The 22866-nt window shown below is 32.2% G+C and overlaps 1 protein-coding gene across 4 annotated transcripts; it reads left to right on the top strand.

The window, feature by feature from the left end:
• Positions 1-226: 226 nt before the first annotated feature.
• On the top strand, positions 227-5565 carry LOC134247149 (protein qua-1-like). Of its 4 annotated transcripts, none has more exons than XM_062729482.1 (7): positions 227-245; positions 1415-1506; positions 1905-2033; positions 2732-3138; positions 3190-3838; positions 3890-4273; positions 4394-5565. In XM_062729482.1, the coding sequence occupies exons 2-7, from the start codon at positions 1443-1445 to the stop codon at positions 5392-5394; spliced, it is 2634 nt and encodes an 877-aa protein (XP_062585466.1). In that variant the 5' UTR covers positions 227-245; positions 1415-1442; the 3' UTR covers positions 5395-5565. The 4 variants fall into 4 exon arrangements, with proteins under 4 accessions (XP_062585466.1, XP_062585467.1, XP_062585465.1 ...); XM_062729483.1 differs by having other exon boundaries at positions 228-245; positions 2732-2995; positions 3053-3138; positions 3190-4273; XM_062729481.1 differs by having other exon boundaries at positions 228-245; positions 3190-4273.
• The last annotated feature ends 17301 nt before the right edge of the window (positions 5566-22866 follow it).

A 22866-nucleotide genomic window follows, 5' to 3' on the forward strand; every position in this document is an offset into this window, starting at 1 on the left:
TGCCAACCCACTATTTTTGGAGAGAATTTGCATTCAGGAACAGTGCTTGGTTCTTCATCATAATTTGCAGTTTCCTGTGCGTAGTGCCCGCCCCTCGTTATCATATTCAGTTGCCTTAGAAAGGTTGACCTGATTCACCTTTCTGGAAAACATATATAAAGGAGCATTCCCTTGGAAAGAATTGTATCCTTTCGAACGCAATCCTGTAAACAGCTAGTGGGAAGACAGATAAATATACCGAACTGGTGAGATTTTCTTCAATTTATTTTTAATTTACTTCCATTTTTTTGTTCAAGTTTCTATAAGTGCTTTTAAAATATATACTATAGATCCATAGGTTCTTATGCAACCTGGGAATCCATGCAAATTAGATTTTCATAATCACAAGTTTTGTTTTTTTTTATTTTAAATCAATTCACTAACTGTGTATGGTTTCACTTTGATTTTTTCCAGAGCTATTTTCAAAATAATAAATAACTCTCATTAAAAAATACTTTTATTTTTTTTAAATATTTGATTTTTTTCTCATCTGATATAAAGGATATTATTACGTTGTAATAAGGAGATCATTATGACTCATGTAGGATAACAGAATTATATTGGATGTTTTATACATTTGAATTTAGTAAGCTGTACTATTATTCTTGAACTTTTATTGTCTGTCAATGCCAACTTCCAATGGATTAGTTTTTAAACACTAAATTCGATTTAATGATTCTATTCTATATTTGATGAAGATTTAACAAATTGGTTGACTATAGCAAAATTTAAATCAAAATGAAATGTTAATTTTATTCATAAGATATAAACACATTAATAACATTTTGTGTTTTAAAAAATACTCAGGTGTGCATTTATGAAGACAGTCTTTTAAATTTAATTTTCGACTTCTAAACACATTTTAAAACATCATCAAGTCTAAAAAGAAATCACTGTAACAAAAATGGTAGCAGGGCAAAAAGCGAACCTCTCTGGTCATCAGAAATTGGACCAGGTGCAATTTTGTAACTTTAATGAGGGACTTAAAAGTACATTACAATAAAATTTGTAAAGACTTAGGAATAATCACTCTATTTCCATGTCTGTAAAACGTTAGAATGTTGAAAACTCATTGTTTGGACAATTATGTCCTTTTGTTATTTTCTTTGCAATATTAATTTTAAATAAATGATCCATCCTAAAAAGAAAAATTATTGTACAACATTTACTATAGTAAATAAGTAACATTATTCTTATATTTTGGTGATTACTTTTTCAGATACATATACTAAAAGAGGTTTGGGATTTCATTTAAGAAATAAAATTAATGATATACATTTTTAGAGTTTCATTGGTGTATGACATGAAGTCGGTCACGTGATCAAATTCTATAACGCCCTATAAACAATTCTCATTTCTTCTCTAATCATTTTAGAGAATCGTCCACTTGGGTTTATCAGGAGATGCGGACTTTACTGCTCCTGTTGCTTATTTGCCTCATCGTAGGAGATGCACTGGCAAAAAAAAGTGAGTTTTTTCCATGACCATGCAAAATTAAATATAATCTGAGTAAACGAAAAACACAATCTAGAATGATAAAAAAGTAAAAGAAAAAATTTCTGACTTTATGTTTTTAATTTTATGATAATAAAAAGGTATCACTTTATGAAATGAAGTTAATTAATTATTATTTCTCTAAATGTATTAAAGTTGGTATGTACAATATCTTTCGGAAATTCATTTTTCAATAAGTATATTTGATTTAGCGCAATCTGATTGTGCAAAATGTAAACGTATAATATACAAGACAGTTGATATAGCGGATTCTGCTTGCCGCTAGTCACTTAAAAGAATCAACCACGTTAACAATTAAAGCCATGCAATGGAAATAAAACCTGTGCAATAAAGCTTCATATTAATCACAGGGTGTAGAAAGAGGGCAAATAAAGGAGACAAGTGTAAATATGAAGAGAAAGTCAGAGGAAGATGGAGACAAAGGAGTTGTGCTTCCGATGAAGTTTATTCTGCATCTAGTTGTGGATGTGAGATTGATTGTAAGTAAAGTAGGAACTAGTCACCTTTTTAAGTCTTATCAATATTGTTTTTATCACTATCTAAACTGAAATTTTGAAAATGTCGCCATCTTTTATTGTGTGGAATATTAACCCCAGATAATGATCGGGCATAATTGTCTAAGAATAATGTTTATTTAAACTTGTTTTCAATTTGTAAGAAAAACTATCTACCATGGTTTATCATGAAATTAGATAGATGAATGATTTAATTCTTCAAAAAGGATATCAGATCACTCATGAAAGCACATTTTCTTGACCAGGTTTACTCAAACCTCAAAATAATTAATTTACAATTTGACATTTCATTTCTCTTTTTTAAGTACATTTTAATCTATGAATAAATTTACAATTGATTTTAAAAATGCAATTCAAATTTTCTCTTTTATTTAAAATAATCTTAGCTGCAGACAGATTAGGGTTGTGTACATTAACAAACTCCTAAAAAACAAAAGTACTGTGCTTGTTTACACTGCAAAGAACTTTCAAAGAGACGTCACAAATCTTGCATTCCTCCAGATAAAGGTTCGACACAGCAACATACATGTACCCTTGATACTCGTGTTAATAATTGTATAAGAAATTGTGAAATAAGTTTCTATACTTTGTCAGACATAACAAAATTGATGATAAGTTTATTTAAGTATGATTTAAACAGATATATTGAATTCTTTTACAAGGGGAAACAAAATATAAAAATTTGTTGAAATACGGAGGCAATGGAGGAAAAGGCGGAGACGGAGGAGACGGGGGTAACGGCGGAGAAGGGGATGACGGAGGAGACGACAACGGTGACGATGACGGAGAAGATGATGGGGACGATGACGGAGAGGGAGATGACGACGATTATGACTATGACTATGGAGACGATGGTGACGATGGCGACGATGACGGAGATGAAAGTGGAAGCTCCGGAAGTGATTCTTCTGGGAGTGGATCAGACAGTAGTTCAAGTAGCGATTCCGGAAGTGGGTCAGACAGTGGCTCCGATAGCGGATCTGGCAGTGGATCAGACAGCAGTGGCTCCGATAGCGGATCTAGCAGTGGATCAGACAGCTCCGATAGCGGATCTAGCAGTGGATCAGACAGCTCCGATAGTGGATCTAGCAGTGGATCAGACAGCTCCGATAGTGGATCTAGCAGTGGATCAGACAGCAGTGGCTCCGATAGCGGATCTGGAAGTGGATCAGACAGCAGTGGCTCCGATAGCGGATCTGGAAGTGGATCAGACAGCTCCGATAGCGGATCTGGAAGTGGATCAGACAGCAGTGGCTCCGATAGCGGATCTGGAAGTGGATCAGACAGCAGTGGCTCCGATAGCGGATCTGGCAGTGGATCAGACTGTAGCTCCGATAGCGGATCTGGAAGTGGATCAGATAGTGGGAGCAGTGAAAGCAGTTCAGGTTCTAAATCTGGATCTGGATCTGACAGTAGCTCAGGAAGTGATTCGGATAGTGGGTCTAGCAGTGACAGTGATTCAAGTAGTGAATCAGGAAGTGGATCAAGCAGTGGGTCAAGTGGCAGCTCAAGTAGTGGATCTGACAGTGATGATGATGATGATGATGATGATGATGATTATGATGATGATGATGATGATGATGATGATGATGATGATGATGATGATGATGATGATGATGATGATGATGATGATGATGATGATTCCGAATACGGTGGTTATGGCAGAAATGGGAAGAAAAACGGCAAGAAAAGATATTCTAAAATTCTAAAGGCACTTACATGTCGGGGAAAAGGTTGCAGAGATGGATATGGAAAAAGAAAGGGAAGAGGTAAAGGTAACGGAAATGGAAAAGGCAATGGAAATGGAAAATATGGAAAAGGTAATGGTAAAAGAAATGGCAATGGAAATGGAAAAAATGGAAAATATGGAAAAGGTAATGGCGACGGCAATGGATGCGGACCTGACGGAAAAGGGCCCGGTTGCAAGAATGGAAATGGCAATGGAAATGAAAAATATGGAAATGGTAATGGTAATGGAAAATATGGAAATGGTGGTAATGGAAAGTATGGAAATGGCAATGGTAACGGCAATGGATGTGGACCCGACGGAAAAGGGCCCGGATGTGGAAATGGAAATGGTAACGGAAATGGCAATGGAAATGGTGGTAATGGAAAAAATGGCAATACCAACGGTAACGGCAATGGATGCGGACCTGACGGAAAAGGGCCTGGATGTGGAAATGGTAATGGTAACGGAAATGGCAATGGAAATGGTGGAAACGGAAAATATGGAAATGGTAATGGTAACGGCAATGGATGTGGACCTGATGGAAAAGGGCCCGGATGTGGAAATGGAAATAGTGATGGTAACGGAAACGGAAAATATGGAAATGGTAATGGTAACGGCAATGGAAATGGTGGTAATGGTAAATATGGAAATGGTAATGGTAATGGCAATGGATGTGGACCTGATGGAAAAGGGCCCGGATGTGGAAATGGAAATGGTAATGGTAACAGACATGGCAATGGTAATGGTGGTAATGGAAAATATGGAAATGGCAATGGTAACAGCAATGGATGTGGACCTGATGGAAAAGGGCCCGGATGTGGAAATGGTAATGGTAATGGAAATGGCAATGGAAATGGTAGTGGAAAATATGGAAATGGTAATGGTAACGGCAATGGAAACGGTGGTAATGGAAAATATGGAAATGGTAATGGCAATGGATGCGGACCTGACGGAAAAGGGCCCGGATGTGGAAGTGGAAATGGAAATGGTAATGGAAATGGCAATGGAAATGGTGGAAACGGAAAATATGGAAATGGAAATGGTAATGGTAATGGATGCGGACCTGACGGAAAAGGGCCCGGATGTGGAAATGGAAATGGAAATGGTAATGGAAATGGCAATGGAAATGGTGGAAACGGAAAATATGGAAATGGTAATGGTAACGGCAATGGATGCGGACCTGACGGAAAAGGACCCGGATGTGGAAATGGAAATGGCAATGGATATGGCAATGGCAACGAATATGGCAATGGAAATGGTGGTAATGGAAAATATGGAAATGGTAATGGTAACGGCAATGGATGTGGACCTGACGGAAAAGGTCCCGGTTGTGGAAATGGAAATGGCAATGGAAATGGTGGAAATGGTCATGGATATTATGGAAATGGCAACGGAAATGGATGTGCACCTGGTAGCAAAGATCCTGCTTGTGGAAATGGTGGATACTGGCAGAAACCTGCAGTTGCTGGATCATCCCTCTCCTATACAGGAGGAAAGATGCGGTTACCAGTTTACCTTAATAAACCTTCATACTCTTATAAAACATTATCTTACAGATCGGGTTGCAATCCTTCTGACCCTAATTCACTTTGCTAACAATGTATCTTGGGTATGTTTAAAATTATGTTGTACTTTATTGTGGGCATTAAAAATGCCATCTTTTAAGACTTCGTTTGTTAGAAAACTGACATGTTTTTTTTTCATAATTTTTGTTTGTACACATGACACAGTATTATTATATTGCTATTAAAAGAATCATTGATATTATTATTATTATTATTATTATTATTTTGTGTACTATGGAGAAAAGCAGTGATCAGAATATCTTATTTTGATCAAAAACATGAAGACATATCATATTGAACATTCAATCTCATTTTTACCTCTTTTATGCCTCCTTATTTAAATCAATAGCGGGAACATATTATTGGTGAAGCGTTATTCAACACATAAGTAGCTATGATATTTATCACATTTCTTACTACTGTAGTGAAATTCCTTGGGGGGGGGGGCTATTAAAAAGGAGCTATTTGTGGATCTCCACTGTCCTAGTAAGTCCTAGGCACGGTAGGAACCCTCCAAAATCAAACCCTCCATGCGGTACTCTATGCATTTATAATTCAAGAAAGAGAGATCAATCTCATCCTCGCTTTTAATCACAACCTAAAAATGTTATCGGGTCTCTTGAGTTGCATCTCATATTATATCTTTATATTTGTAGATTTCGCATTTATCAGAATTTTTAACAACCGCTCCTAATTTGAAGGCATGGTTGCATATGAATTTTACAAGGAGTACTCATTTACAAATTACATAGTCAGACATGGTTCAAATTATACTAAAAAGGACACATGCAATTCAAAACAAGATGTGTTTGTGAAACACAATGCGCCCAGCGGCAACAAATTTCGAAAAAAGCTTCGCTAAAGCATATTGGTCAAAATTAAGGCAATTGACCTTGCTTTCATTTGAAAGAAGTTGATTAGTAGAGTATGCATCTCAAATATGAAGTCTCTATCTTATGGTTCAGAATTTATGACAAAGGTATGAAAAAGCTATTTTATCATATATGTACGTGTCACAGTCAATGGCATTGACCTTGCTGCCATTTGAAACAACTTGAGTGGCGATGTTTGCATACCAAATATACAGTCTCTATCGTCTATGTATCAAACGTTATGGCGAATGTAAGAAAAAGCTTTTTTAGCATATAGGTCACAGTCAAAATCAAGGTCATTGATCTTGGTGTCATTAAATGAACTTAATTAGTGTAAAACACTTACAAAATATGAAATTTCTATCTTTCATGGTTCAAAAGTTATAACGAAGGTTATTTTTAGAATATAGGTCACAGTCAAGGTCACAAGTTCATTTGCCTCGGTGTCATTTGAAAGAGCTTAATTGGTGAAGTATGCAGGCCAAACATGAAGTCTCTATCTTTCTTGGCTCAAAAGTTATGGCGACGGATAAAGTTTCCAGACAGACAGGCAGACAGGACAAAAACAATATACGCCACGGATCTATCGATCCAGGTGCATAATAAAATTCTTTTTTTTTTACTTCATGTAGGTCTATGATGGTTTATGACAATTTTGTGATAAAATGTAAAAAAAAAAAAAAAAAAAAAAAAAAGAATCATAGTACCGTTAATTATATAGAAAACACAGACAAATTCAGACAAACAGACAGACAGACAGGACAAAAGCAATATACGCTCCGGATCTATCGATCCAGGTGCATAATAAAATTCTTTTTTTTTTACTTCATGTAGGTCTATGATGGTTTATGACAATTTTGTGATAAAATGTAAAAAAAAAAAAAAGAATCATAGTACCGTTAATTATATAGAAAACACAGACAAATTCAGACAAACAGACAGACAGACAGACAGGACAAAAGCAATATACGCCCCGGATCTATCGATCCAGGTGCATTACATAGAAAATAGAAGTTATACGAAACATTAATATAGAAGTGCCCTAACTTCAAAACAATACATTATTTTATCAGCTTTAAAGGCATGACCTATGTACAATATAAAATTTACATTCAGAATTTAACGATGAGGTATAATTGAAGCTTGTATAAAAGTCTGTCTTTTTCATACTAATCTTTAGCCCATTATAAATATTTACATAGAGAATTGTTGACAGATTTTTCAGTAATTTCCCGATAGTAACAAGGAGCACAAAGCGGGTGTGACCGGTCGTCAGGGGATGCTCGCTCCTCCATGGCATCTGATCCCATCTCTGATGGTTTAGAGGACTGTGTTTGTTCTGCTCTTGATTTGTATTGTTCGAATAAATTGATGAGCTTGAATACTGTTCGCTATCTCCATATACTCACTAATGCACCTTATGAATGGATCTTGAAACAGCCAATCCCCCTTCAACAGCTTTTGATAATTTTTATATGACAGGAATACTCATTACAAAACATATGTATCATTCATATATTTCGATATCTGATTTAATTTTATTAAGTTTTAGAAGTTGGCACTTGATGGCATGTAGAATTATTATTTTTATACATGTATACTGTTAAAAAATGATAACAGATATGAATTCCTATCAAACAAGTAATACATGTACATATGAATTTTTGATTAATTTTGGTATCTAAAAAAAATTCTCCGAAACTCGTTGGGCTGTAGCTGCAGAACTGTAGCTCACCGAAAAAAAAATTTGACATACCGGAGAGCTACAGTACCAACCGTAGTAAAAACTATTATATAATGTGCACAAAAAATTAAAAGTTTCGCTCGTGTCTTGATTCAAAAAATTCATTTCTCAAAATTCTTACATGCTCCTATACTGAAGAAGTTGCGTGACAAAGAGGTTAGAGCGTCTGCTCTAGAGTCAATTCAATTCAATTCTTTATTTCCTTATGCCAAACGGCATATCAGACAGATACATGTACATAATGGTTGTATTACAAACAAGGTATACATATATTCAGATCTTACAATTGTATAATAAATGTTTACATAACATATCATGAGCTATGAACAGTTTAATAAATCTTTTCTTCGTTGTAAAGCAATGAACAAAAATTTTCCCAATTTAGACATTTCTTTAACATTTTGTACACTTAACAGTTGAATTAATTTAAAGACACTAGGTTTCTTAACATAATACTGTTTTATATATTGGATTCTGAGATCTTGATAAATAGGACATTTCAATATAAAATGGAATTCATCTTCTACATCATTTAAGTCACATAATAAGCATTTTCTGTTAATTCTGTTTTCATTAACATATCTACCTTCTTCTACCCGTAATTTATGACTAGACAGTCTAATGCTTGTAATACATTTTTTGTATGCATGTTTAATAGGTTTTGATAAATAATTCTGTAAACAAAAATGGTCTATAAAATGTTGATACAACTTTCCTTTAGTAGACATCTTAATACTATGAAGGATTTCTTGACTATACACATCAAGGAATCTTTTTAACAATAACATATTCTCTACGAGTGTCAAAGTTTTGAAACAAGAGATAACTTAAACCAAGCTTATCAAATTCATTCTTAATTTCAGTAAACCATTTGTCATTATTCCTTACTCTTTCTTCATAACAAGCTTTCAATATACAGTTGTTTGTATTTTTAAGTTTAAGCCAATATTTCAAAATTTGAAGTTTCCTTAAAAGATACAAAGGTAATCTGCCTAATTCATAATATACCATATTGTTTGGAGTACATAATTTCACACCCAAGACTTTCTTACAAAAATTACTATGAATTTTTTCAACATCTTTAGCCTTGTGGAAACCCCATATTTCAGCTCCATATGACAAAACACTTTTCACATATGTATCAAAAACTGCACATTTTGTTTCTATGTTTAGATAATAATTATTCATTCTTGAGTTAATTGCAAAAAATGCCTTCCGACCTTGATCGGCAACATGCTTCTGAGTGATATTGAATTTCCCATTATAATTAAAAAGCATACCTAGGTAATTGAATTCATTGACAATTTCAAGTTCTTTATCCTCGTACATAAATTTTTCAGATATCTTTACATTTCCTTGATTTCTAAACACAACAATTTTTGTTTTTTCAGTGTTAAGTTTCAACTTCCATTCTTGATTATATAAAAGTAAAGAGTCTAACAATTTCTGCAGTGAATCAGCAGATTCAGCCATTAGTACCATATCATCAGCATACATAAGCAAGAACATGTTGAGTAAATTGAACTCAAAAGATGGACAGTTGTTTCTTATAAAATGTAATTCACAATCATTCACGAAAAGAGAGAACAATATTGGTGATAACACCTCACCCTGTAATAGACCAACTCTATTTTCAAAAAATTCAGACATCACACCATTTGACTTAATACATGATTTAACAATGGTATATAGTGATTTTATTGTTTTTAATAGTTTTCCTTCAATGCCCTGTTTTATTAACTTAACCCACAGGCTGCTCCTATCTATAAAATCAAATGCTTTTTTATAGTCTATAAAACAACAATATAGTCTTCCACCTCTGCGACTTAGAGTCGCAAAGTAAGGAATCGATTTTTTGAATCCCAATGTGGGACGTGGAGACCGAACCTTCGGATAAGAGCGTATAAACCGAGGTCACGTAAGGTAGTACGTGCTGGGACAAAAAAACCCCGCCGTAAGTGCATAAGACAAAATTTGTAGCTCTCCATCGGCAAGCGGTGGCGTCTCCATATGAGTGAAAACTATCGAGAAACACGTTAAACAACATACAAACAATCAATCTACTGCAAAAATCAATTTCAACAAATTTATAGACGTCTATTAAATTATTGCATGGTTTACATCTGTACGAAGACTGTTGAATCGAATTGTCTTGCCACCCAAAATGGCAGTAAAAACAGGCGAATTTTTTTTTCTTCGATATTTTCAATTTTAGGTCCAGGGCTTGGGCCATAAAACTTAAACGAGCTTAATCTCACTTTTTCACTAACAATATTCCTTTGCTAAAAAAGTGACACTCAGACCAAAAGTGATTTCTGCTAATTTTTATGGCCCCGAGGCCAGCACCTAACAACTGTATTAAGGAATATTTTGTTCAGTGGGAAAGAAAACAATACGTTAAGAATACATAGTTTGAAAAATAAATTTAGATTTTGAAACAGTGCACTTTTTGTGCACAATAAATATACTGTAAAATTCTTTTTAATGTGTGGCACTGTAGCTCTCTGGTCGTCCATCCTAATTTTTTTTTTCAGACCAGCGAGATACAGATCTGTAGCTATGGTGGATGTGGAGGGTACGTACACCATTCCTTCGTCAAGTGCCTGATGATATATACCGGTATTTCATTGTAAAAATGATATCGAGCACAGATCTGGTCAGACTTGATCCCTTGAGATTATGAACTAATCTAACAATCTATAAAATATGGTTCTATGTTTTTTTTCATATACCTCATTCCACACCGTCCAATATCACCTAGTGAAATCATATATCTTGCAAATTATAAATAATACAATAAATATACAATAAAGACTAAACACAAGCACGGTGCACTGCGGATTATTACTCTTTTAATAGTTTATTTTATGGATATTAGAGAGAGAGAGAGAGAGAGAGAGAGAGAGAGGAATTGTCCTTAATCCCTTTAAACCTCTGGCACACGAACAGGCAACACTTGTTCGTGAAATCAGTATAATTTTAACAATCCTATTTCTTTTCCCATACAAACCACGTCTTTCAGCAATTTTTTCTACCTGTAATTAAAACAGGAAATGCAAATTACTTACCTAAAATTTGTCATTCTGTCATCTGGACATTTGTATGCTTACCACCAGGTGTCCTCAGTGACGTAAGGTCATATCAGGTCGTATGAAAACATAGAGGTGTTCCGAATTTTGATTGTTTGACAAGGGAGAGTTGTCAGTTGTGACAAATTAAATTATAACGATGACGAATTATTCGTAATCCTTCTGTTGACAGTTTAAGTTTATTTCATCATGTGCATTATAGTCCGTAAAGGTAAGTTATTTTATTTTTAATAATCCCATGTCTTGATATAAATATTTTAATTAATTAGCACGTATATGTTTATGTTCATTATCTTAAAACGTATTTATTAAGAATTCATTTTGAGACTTGCACACAGAATGCTGCATGAACAAAATTAAATTTAATATTTTACATGTATGTTCACTTTACCCAGATCTAGACTTAACCGAGTGGCTGAATGATTGATCGATTCTTGCTGTTGGGACCCATGTAATATTTTTCACTCATATAAAACGTCAACAGATACATGCCGTTAGCAATTTCGGGACGATGCAACATGGGGCTAGCTGGCCTGTACCTGTTGTAACAAGATTTTAAAGTTTTTTTTCAACTTAAGGTTGTGGCGACTGGTGCTTGAAGCAATGACCTTCCCACTAGGGTTTTCTACCGATTGATCCAACATTTCATATTTTTTAGAAAAATATAGTTCACATTTTTTCTGTAGATACAACAACCATTTTAGGGGAAAATATTTTATTTTTGGATGAAGATTTGCTCTTATCTGTCAGATATTACATGGTGCCGATGCATTAAAATAAGATGAAAAACTCGGTATAGACTTCCAACTGCTAGACAGAGATAGCGGTTCTATCAGCTAAAACAAAAGGACCAAGTAAGGAATAGATCTCATAATCACACAATGTTTTATAATCACTTTAATTTCCTAAAATGCTATAAGTTTCTCTATCATATTCTTTTTCACTGGTACTTGTGGACAGTACCCCCCCCCCCCCCTCCCCCAATATATACCCCTGGTCAAAATATTTTTTTTTTCTTTTTTTTCATGAATTATGTTTCTAGTACTTATTTACAATGTATTCCATATGAAAAATCCAAAAAAAATATAGATTTAACGATTTACATGAGAAAAAAAGAAAAAAAAAATATTTTGACCAGGGGTGTATATGGGGGGGGGGGGGGGGGGGGGGGGGGGGGGGACTCTCCACAAGTAATACCAGGGGTATGACTTTTTTAGTAAATCGTTAAATCTATGTTATTTTTGAATTTTTCATATGGAATACATTGTAAATAAGTACTAGAAACATAATTCATAAGAAAAAAAATATATACATATTGACCAGGGGTGTAAATTGGGGGGGGGGGGGGGGGTGTCCTGTCCACAAGTACCTGTGGTCATGTTAAGGTGCTGTAGTATGAAGAGAAAAGGATGCCAAACTTTTAATTCTGGAAACCCTATAGCTTCATGAATATATTTCCTCAAAGCAGCTGCAGCATAAATGGTATTGGATTAATTTCTTCACTGAATGAATTTTGTTTTACATGATTATTTTTAGGAAAATGATTTATATACAAATCTAAATACTTAGTGCATCAATGAATGAACCTTTGAAATACATCTTCCATTTTACTTTTGTCACAAAGATATGCACTGTTTGAAAGATCTAAATTTAAACTAGCAACTACACATTTGTCATTATCAAAAAATAGCTCTGTATATTCATGAATTCTTTCTTTAAAACGTTAAATGAGGAAGAACTTCAGAGACAACTTGTCAGTATTTAGACCTTGGTCATGACTTTGATGAATTATTACTTCCCGAAATTATATTTTCATGACTTAATCTCTCTCTCTCTTTCTCTCTCTCTCTCTCTCGTCTACTGAATCAGAAAACTTCAACAAAAACATTTCACTAAAATTTAATTTTAAGAACGTCACGTCATCACAAAGTTTTTTTTTCTAATAAGTGCGATTTTCTTCCTTTTTTTGTTTTTAATTTTAACTTTCTATGACGTATTTTGTAGGAGTTTGATTTATTATCATAAATGTACTATCAAGTCAAAAATAAAAACTGCAATATATATTCTTAAAAGTCAGACCCAGATACTGAGTATCTGTCTAGATTTTTGTTAAAATTTATCAGATTACTCTTAAAATCTTCTTTGTGAAAGAATGCATTAAGATAAAAAATTAAAATTCAAAGAAATTGGGCGAATTTATCGTGTATTCTGAAGGTAAAATGTGTACAAATTATACTTGTATATAGTTTAAACAACTATGGGTTGGTTGACTAGCAATAGCTGAACAGACTATTAAATAATAAATCCGTAAATTTTATAATCATATATCAAAATTATTTCAAGACTTGTAAGATTTACCCTTTTCCTTTCAGTAAAGATTTTTATATCATTGCAAGCAGAAGCAGGAAAAATATATACGTTTTACTATTATGGAGATGCACACATTTTATAATAAAATATACGTATACAGGTTGACAAGCAATTACATTTGAATAAATAAGATGAATAAACCGAACTTTGCTCGATCTAAAACAAATCTGCAATGATACAACGCACTTTGAAAAGTTACACACTTTGAATTTTTTTTCAAAGTGCGTTAAATTTGGGACTAAATCAACGCACTTTGAAAAAAATAAAATTTCTTTTCAAAGTGCGTTGATATCGACCATATTAACGCACTTTGAAAAAAATGTATGTCTTGGTCAATATTCTAGAAAATCTTAGGTGTCATAAATGATTGAACCTGTTGGTTAACTTTTCGGTAATAAGGTCTGTTACAACGCACTTTGAAAAATTATGCACTTTGAAATTTTTTTTCAAAAAGCGTAAAATTTGGGACCAAATCAACGCACTTTGAAAAAATAAAATTTCTTTTCAAAGTGCGTTAATATCGACCATATCAACGCACTTTGAAAAAATACATGTATGTATGGCTTGGTCAATATTCTTGCGAATCTTGGGTATGATAAATAATTGAACCTGTTTGATAACTCTTTGGTGATGAGGTCACTTCATGATGTGAAAATGAGCGATTTTGATTTTTCCATACTTTGAAAATTCTATCTCTCTTCAATGTTTTACTTAAGTTTTGCAGCTTGCATGCATTTTATATGTAAACTAATATTTATTGAAAGTTTTCAACGTCATACCAGTTATGCAAATACATACATTTGGGTGTAGCATAAGCATCGGTACCAAGAGGGGGGTTCTTAGGAACTCAAATTTTTTGCAAAGATATATAGGATTTGAAAATCGGGGCTTGCCTTGGAGGGGGTGTCCACTTTCAATATGCTACCGACGACTATGTACAATGTATAAAAAAAAAGAGTTCGGCTGAGAGACCTTCTACTCGCCTTCTCGTTGTTCCCAATGAAATTAAATGAATACAGGTAAATTAAAGTGTTTTTCGAAAGATATAATTAATAAAAGTTGATTCTCTCAATTACTAAAATCTAAGTACAGAGATTTTTGTTTTTTACACATATTTTTTTTCAAAGTGCGTTATATGTCCCAATGTAAAAAATGTTTATGCACACTCTTAACGCGCTTTGAAATATTTTTTCAAAGTGCGTTGAGTGTGTCCCAAATTTAACGCACTTTGAAAAATTTTTTCAAAGTGCGTTGATTTTGTCCCAATTTTAACACACTTTGAAAATTTTTTTCAAAGTGCGTAATTTTTTCAAAGTGCGTTGCCACAAAGGTCACTTCCGGATGTGAAAGTGAGCGATTTTGATTTTTCCACACTTTGAAAACTCTTTCTCTCTTAAATGTGTTACTGTACTTTATTTTTTCCAGTTTGCATGGCATGCATTTAATGTAAACTAAAATTTATTGAACGTTTTCATCGTCATACCACTTATAAAAATACATTTATCTGGGTGTAGCATAGGCATCACACAAATGTTTTGCAAAGATATACATAATGACATTAAAAATTGGGGCTTACCTTGGGGGGGACACTTTCAATTTGCTACCGACGGCTATGTATAAGAAAAAAGAGTTTGACTGAGAGACCTTCTATATACTCATCTTCTTGTTCTCAATGAAAGTAAATCAATACATGTAAATTAAAACGTTTTTCGAAAAAAATAATTATTACAAATTAATTCTCTCAATTACGAAAATCTAAGTCTTTAATTTTTGAGTATGTCCCAAATTTAACGCACTTTGAAAAAATTTTTGCCACACTGTAATCAATTAAAATTTTTCAGCCGTGCCTTGCACCAACTGAAATTCTGGAGGTTTGATCAAGCGCCTAGTAAGAGTAAGCAGGTCATCCTATCAATAAAATATGCAATGGAACCTCTATAAGTAGAACAGGACAAACACCCAATCTGAAAACACAAGAAGTACAATAAGGGTTCATGGAGGAAAAAGTAACCCCTGTCGACTAATCACATCGATTGCTAGTCTTTTAAAAATAGACATGAGTTATCAGTAAACATATCATTGTAAAAATAAAAATGACCTTACACTTTATCTTCTATTTTCTTCTCTATATTTGTGAAAAATTCTAGAGAGGGACGTTATTCAACATATTCAACATACATACATTTTTTATTTTAAAAAAACTAACAAGAAAACCTGACTGAAACATGTTTGCAGTAACAAGGACCTTGAATTTTCGAAATGCGGACAAAAAACTTAATAATCCATGTCATTGACTATGTAATGTAATTGATAATGTAATGTAATGTAATAGTTATATGGAGAAAAAAAACAGTATTCAAGCTCAAAAGTCAATTAAAGAATACCAAATAGAAGCAGAGCAAAAACGGACCTACAAAACACCAGAAGTGGGATCATATCAGGTGCCATGGAGTAAGCATACCCAGATAATAAAAGTAATGTAAGACCTGATTCCGATTTTTATTTTTGAAGAACAGTTTAATAGATTTTTACAGTCTAAAATGAAGAGGAAAATACTGGGATCTATGCGATAATAGTACGTGTATATTTTGTTTTCATAAAATGTCATTGATAAAGATATAAAAATTGAATTGAATTTTCTTAAAGTGCAGTGTCACAATTTTCTATCCAAAAATATTTTGTCAATGTCTATGAATTGCATTGTGTTTGAAAACTGCTGCATGAATGTTCTCATAATTTCCTTCTTCAGTTCTAGTTCAAATCACTGACACAATATCCTAGACTTGTTTTGTGAATCACATAAATTATGACATGTCATTTAATATTCCTTCTCATCTTCTTTGATTTATCGTTATTTAATGCATTTTAACATCTAACCCCTTTCAATATGAGAAACTATTAAACTTAAAATTTTTGCTGACAAGTCTTAATTGACTACATGTGCCTTATCAATAACCGAACTCGTTCATTAAATTGCTTTTGAATGGTAATAGAACATTACACAATCAATAGACATTACATTAATTAAACAAAATCTCTTTTGGAAGGCTATGAGCTGTATTTCAATTTAATGAATAAAAACAAAACCTTAAAGAATATAAATTCCTTTAAAATTTTAAAAGTTAAACAAGAATACGTCTAAATCTTCTTGAATATTCTACTGCGGTGAAAATGAGTCACATATCAAGTTTGAATTTACTATCTTTATATAAGTATGGATAGAATTGAAAAGAGAGTAGTTAATACACAAAGGACAATGCACTGCATCATCTGTTTTATTGCCTCAAAATATGCAAAGTTACATTTAAGGTCAGACGAGACGTTCCTCAAAATCTGTTTTGTATATCTTCGTAACGTATGCTAAATATTTAAAATTTTATTAACATTCTAATTTTTAAACCAGTTTCTAAACATTTTTAAAAAATCCAAACACCTAAACATTTGAAATTGGAAAATTATTTTTCTTTCACAAAGGATTATATAAGAAAAACTACCCCTGGTATCTTGCAGAAATGCCTGGTAAGGTACCTCAACCTTTTGTGAGTAAACATGTTTAAGTAGCAATACTTCAATGACAAACTCTTAGAAAAAATTATCTGTTATTAAGGAACGTCTCGTCTGTCCTTAATTAAACAGACCGACGGCGTTTTCTACCTTTTAATGCTTCTTTTACAATAAGAGACTAAATAAGACACATTAATTGAATACATAGGTCTAAATACTACTAAAGTAGATATAGTTTTAATTATTTTTTGTTCTTCATTTTTATTTTAAGATGCATGCATGTTTTTATTGCATTCAACCTTTATTTTTTGCACACTTAATATTACGGGGGTTTCAGAAGTCTCTAGTAAGCATTTTGAATATTATCTTGTCAAGTTTGTGGTTAACATACATATGAGATATAACCTGTCCTTTAGTCTTTTTCTGACGGACATGTTTCAAATCATTTGTAAAACTATTGTTTCTGTTCTAATTTTGGCTCCCTTCATCTTCCTTATCAATGCTGGGGCCCTCGACGGGTTTGGTCGGTTGGCGGAAAATTTCTTGACAAAAAATCAGCATTCATAGAGATCAAACCTATTTAAATAAGGTATTACATCGCTTGGTGTGAGAAAGTAGCACAAAATCCATAAACCGTATCTAAAAATCGGTATATAGCATTCAATATCGTACTGAAATGTTGTAATACTGTACTACTCAATCATTATACAAACTTCCGTTACATTGGCAATTATACTTTATTTTATATGTAGTTTATACATTTCAGATCAACAGGCTTGAAATCTAACTTTTATCTTGGAGGAATGAGACAAGAAACCTGTTTTTATGTATAAATGCCTCTTGTTCATAGAACAAAAGATCATTAGTGAGTTGAATGTCATTTATTTCTTTTCAGGTAAAAAAAATTGCAAAACATCTGTTGTATGAAAATAAATGACATATAAATAGTTCACATACAAAATAGTATCTACGGGATTTAAAAAACGATGATAAATACAGCTGCTAAATTGGCACATGAAAGTGTAAATTTATAACATGATCAGGAAAAACATTCAGAAGTACACATATTGGATATTTTACATGTACAATACATACGTCTGGCAATAAGTTATAATAGGCAAAAATGAGTCTACTACCTCTAAAGGCATTAGATACAATTTCTATCATTACTATAGCCTATCATTACTATAATTGTTTTACTTTCATATCATACAAACATACACATAAAATACAAATACCCTCTTTTGTTAATATTATTTCATTTTAACCAAATTTTAATGATTAAGGTATTATATATTTATATACTTAACCTTTTTGGTGATCAAGAATGTCAAAAAATGATACAGGTGAAAAGTGAATCCTCCTTAAATATATTAACCTGTAAAGTTTTTCTTTTTTGACATTGACTTTGAAAAAAAACCCCACTGAAATGAAAAATATCGAGATAAAGAATAATATTGAAGCTCATACGACTTTAGTTCATTTAAACAATACATATTAAAGGCTCGAGAAAACAGAGAGCTCTTAATCATCATAGTTGGAATCAAGTGGGATACCGAATTCCTATTATTCGAATTGTTTTCAGGTCATCGCATTGTCGAAGTATGGCTGAAATATTGCCGACTCGGCGTTAAACAATAATAATCAATCAAGTAAACATGATATACTTTGAATTGTATTATAATCCCACACTATGCGCTATCCCCTTCAGAAACTTTTAAAAGATACTAGTATATGAATTATTGTGAACGATATGAGTCCAGTCTACGGAAAGCTTGGACAACCATTGCAGTGCCCGAGTATCATTTGCACGACCTTTTAATATTATATTATATGTTTTGGTATTCACTTCCAATTCAAGAAATTTTGTATAACTTAATTTCACATTTTTTTTTACCTGCTTTGTCCTTCTAAAAATAGTAATTTGCATGTCAGCGAGGGCATTCGTCGTACATGCACTGACGATTTATTTAGTTCTATATATGTACTCAGGATAATGACTTCTTCATATACAATGCATTATGTACCAAAGACAAATTCCTTAATTATAGTGTTTGCCAAAAATGACATTCAACAAATTACGCTGCTTCTAATGAGCTATCACTCATCCTAGAGTGTTTATTTTTTACTTATTTTGAACATCTAGTTTGTATGTACCAATTATAGTTCAGTGATCCCGTATTATGTAGCAAGAATGATTTACGATTTTATGACTTTGTACATACAATTAGATGATATAATACCTTTTAAGACAACAGGTGCCAGAATTTCATGCTAGTCATTCTTTGTTTTTAAATTTCCTTATATATATATTTTTAAGAAACAAAGAGAGAGAGAGATAGAGAGAGAAAGAGAGGATGACCGTTCGAGAGAATACTATGACCACTGTAAAAGAAAGTGAAAAGCCACAATATATTGTTTAAAAAATAATATTCAAAGATAATAAAATGAATAGCCATCATTTGTTAACCTTTTAAAATTTAATTTGTTTGAACTCAATTCTTCTCTATGTTTAAGTGATTTAAAAGTTAATGATAAATATACTTCATGATTTTAATGATTTAAAGGCTTACATAAACATTGAAAGTTCTAGATAAATAAATTAATAAATATATATTGAAAAAATAACATTTTCATTTTTAAAATATGCATCTTTTTATTGAACGTGTATTCTCCCCCTATTTTTGTGGATTCATAAAAGATCCGACTTTCAATATGAATGACTGTTTGCGTATCACTGAAAAGGTGATCATTTTTTGAATGGAAAATCATATATATTTATATGCCATGAACACTCTCACCTCTATTTCCTAAAATCTACTTAATATTTAAATCAGCTCATCGATGCTTTGAAAAAATTCCAAGAAATCTTTTATTTCTAAGGCATTTTAAATTTACTTGAATTAAAATAATACACTACAAACAAACTCGATTATTTACTGGATGAAAGCTTTGCAAAAATAAGACCAATGTACAAGAAACTTTCTATTGAAAGCGATGACTCAGATCTTAATGACTTGAAAATAATCCAAGATTTCAATTGTTTTTACATGTAAGATATGCAAGACAAATTAATGCCACACTTATTACGTTAAAAACTTTAACGTACGTAAGATTTTATCATAATAGCTGCAAATAAGATTTATAGTTACATTTACATTTGAATATATGTATGCTTAAACTTCAAGCAACCAATAGTGTCCACAGTTTAAGATATAGAAGCAGATGTAGACAGGAAATAAAAATCTAATGTACTATGATTTTCTATTAAACATGCTAAACGCACTCAATCCAAAACTTTATATGTAAACTTAATGAATATTGCATTTTGTTAGAATATTTCCAAAGAAGGTTAACATAATTACTTCCTTCAGATTTTGGGTCAAGGTTATTTATAATCCATTGTAACTTCAAAGAGCTTTATTAAGGCTTTGTCTTTTTGTTTATTCAATTTTATATAAATTCTGAAAAGGTACACATAAGTCAAGTTTCTTTACACCAATCTTTCTCATCTTTGACATTAAAATTAATTCATTTTAAGGCAATAGTATTTTAAGGTTTGTTGTACCTTTACTGTGGTATGATTTATACACACGAACTTTCATTTTTAACGACTTGTTAATGGTCAAAGAATAATACACAAGTAATCCAAATTGCATGAGCTAAGCAATATATTGTTCTTAGTTACATGTAACGACAACAGCATAAAACTGTATATCAGAAAACATTTCTGCAAATGCAACATTTAAAAGCTCTTGAAGTCACTCGGTAACATGTTTTTAAATGAAAAATGTTCAAATATTAGTTTTCTATTACAGGTAAAACCAAGTCTAAACTTTTGATTTTCTCCTTCTCAAACCAATGTTACTGATGAGACTTCACAAAACAGCACACCGTGAATGTAAATAACACACCAATGTCATTGCATACGAGGGTTGATCCAAAAGTTCGTGGAATTTCTTTAAATTTTATTTATTTTTAAAAAAAAATTGGTTGAAAATTACAAATGAGAATTTAAACTCTATCTTGAATATTTTAAATAAAAAACATTTTAAATATTTGTGATAGTAACTCTATGGGAGTTGCCATAGAAACGTTTGCTTGGAAATGCCGGGGAGACATTAACGCGTTTATTATCATTTTAATTCTTAATACTTGAAATGAGAATAAAACTGCCCTATGTGGTATATGAAACGGAAGTTTTGTCATTATAACAATTGCCTGATCTTTTATAAACCCTTGAGTTGTGATGATTTTACTGGATATTTAGTTTATTAGTTGATGATTTATTGTTCATCTTTAAGTCCTTAGACAACGTCAAATTACATTCAAGTCATAAGTTTTGTGGAAATCCTGGGATCACTCTATCTTAAACGCGTACATTGTATATTATTGACATAGGCTTGGGAATGCATTTAGTCACTGGTTTCCAGTGGCATTTAAATTTTTAGAAAAATAGAACTTCATGGACGTTGATTAAAGGTGTGGGCGCCTTTTGGAGGCACTGTTTTAAGTGTTTATCCCCCTAGACAAATTAAAAGCGTCAATGGACGTTGTCGACTGACGTACTGTTCTAGACATTGCTACTGAAATTGGAACATCATATGGAAAGATGGGGAGTATTTTGCATTACAAGTGAAAAATGAAGATAAGTTGGTGCGAGAGGATACTCAGGCTTTTCCTGAGAGAAAAAATGGAGAAAACGGTAGTATTGTTTAGAATTACGTATTCGAATTGGACTCTAGAGTGATATCTTCTATAACATGACGTTATATATATAACTTGACGTTACGTCGAATTCTTCACAACTATCCATTTTCCGAAAGCTCGCGTAACCTTATTGGTAACTGGAAAGTAGTGAAATTTTCAAATATTGTTGCATTATGACTCTATATTATAAATATGCATGTTGTTTGCTTTCATCAAATCACGATAAAATTGTAGAAAGAAATTCCAAGAACTTTTGGATCATCCCTCGTACTTTAACTAAAGTAACATTTTAAAAGCCTTTAAAATTTTTTGATAATAAGTATTTGAATTTGCAGATAACAAGACTTTTTTACGAATATTGAAAAATATAAAAATTTTGATCCGCTTGACAACTGCAGCATTTTAGTAAAACATTTTTAAAAAGACTTTTTCAAATATATCTCTTCAAGTAAGGATTTTTATTTTCATATTTCTTATTTTATCTTTGCAAGGAATAATAGTTCAATTCATTTAACTTTTCTTGCATAAAAAAATTAGATCATAAAGCGTCTCTATTAGCTCTTTCCTATAAAATAATGATTAATTTCCTATGTATTTTAAATGAGTAGCAGAATTCATATGAATTTTAAAAAAGTGAAAGATTAATATTTTGTCTTTTATGTGTGAAACTCATAAATTTATAGATCACAGGGAATCTTTTACCTCATGTTTGTATATTTAATCAAAAATTTGAAGCCGAGTTTTGTTTCAGTATCAAAATTACCTTTAAAGATTATACTTGTATTATTTTTAGATTTTGAGTGGTTTCTGTTCTCATTTCGTGGTCTCGGAGCCAGTTCTTGATATATTCCATGGTTTACAGAAATAAAATGTTTTAAGATGCATAATCAGACCTACCACTATTCCTTGACATTTTAAAAACCCTCAATTTTAATTTAAAAAGGAAAAAAATCGTTCTGAAGATGATTTTCTTTTCGAAATGGAAACATGTAATTAAGGATGAGAGTGTTCTTATTATATACATGTAATTGAGTATAGAAAAATGGGTATAGAAATATTTATTACATATAAGAAAATAATTACATTGTATTGAGTAAAATTTTTATGTCAAATTATATGATAAAACGCAGCTCATAGAACACTGTGTCTTTTATCAAATTATTTTGTAAAAATTATTTTATTCTGGGAAAGTCCTCACTTTTTCTTTTGCATGG

Source organism: Saccostrea cucullata, unplaced genomic scaffold, assembly GCF_032062105.1.
Source record: "Saccostrea cucullata isolate Sc308-1 unplaced genomic scaffold, CSIRO_AGI_Scuc_v1 ctg103, whole genome shotgun sequence".
Lineage (NCBI taxonomy): Eukaryota > Metazoa > Mollusca > Bivalvia > Ostreida > Ostreidae > Saccostrea > Saccostrea cuccullata.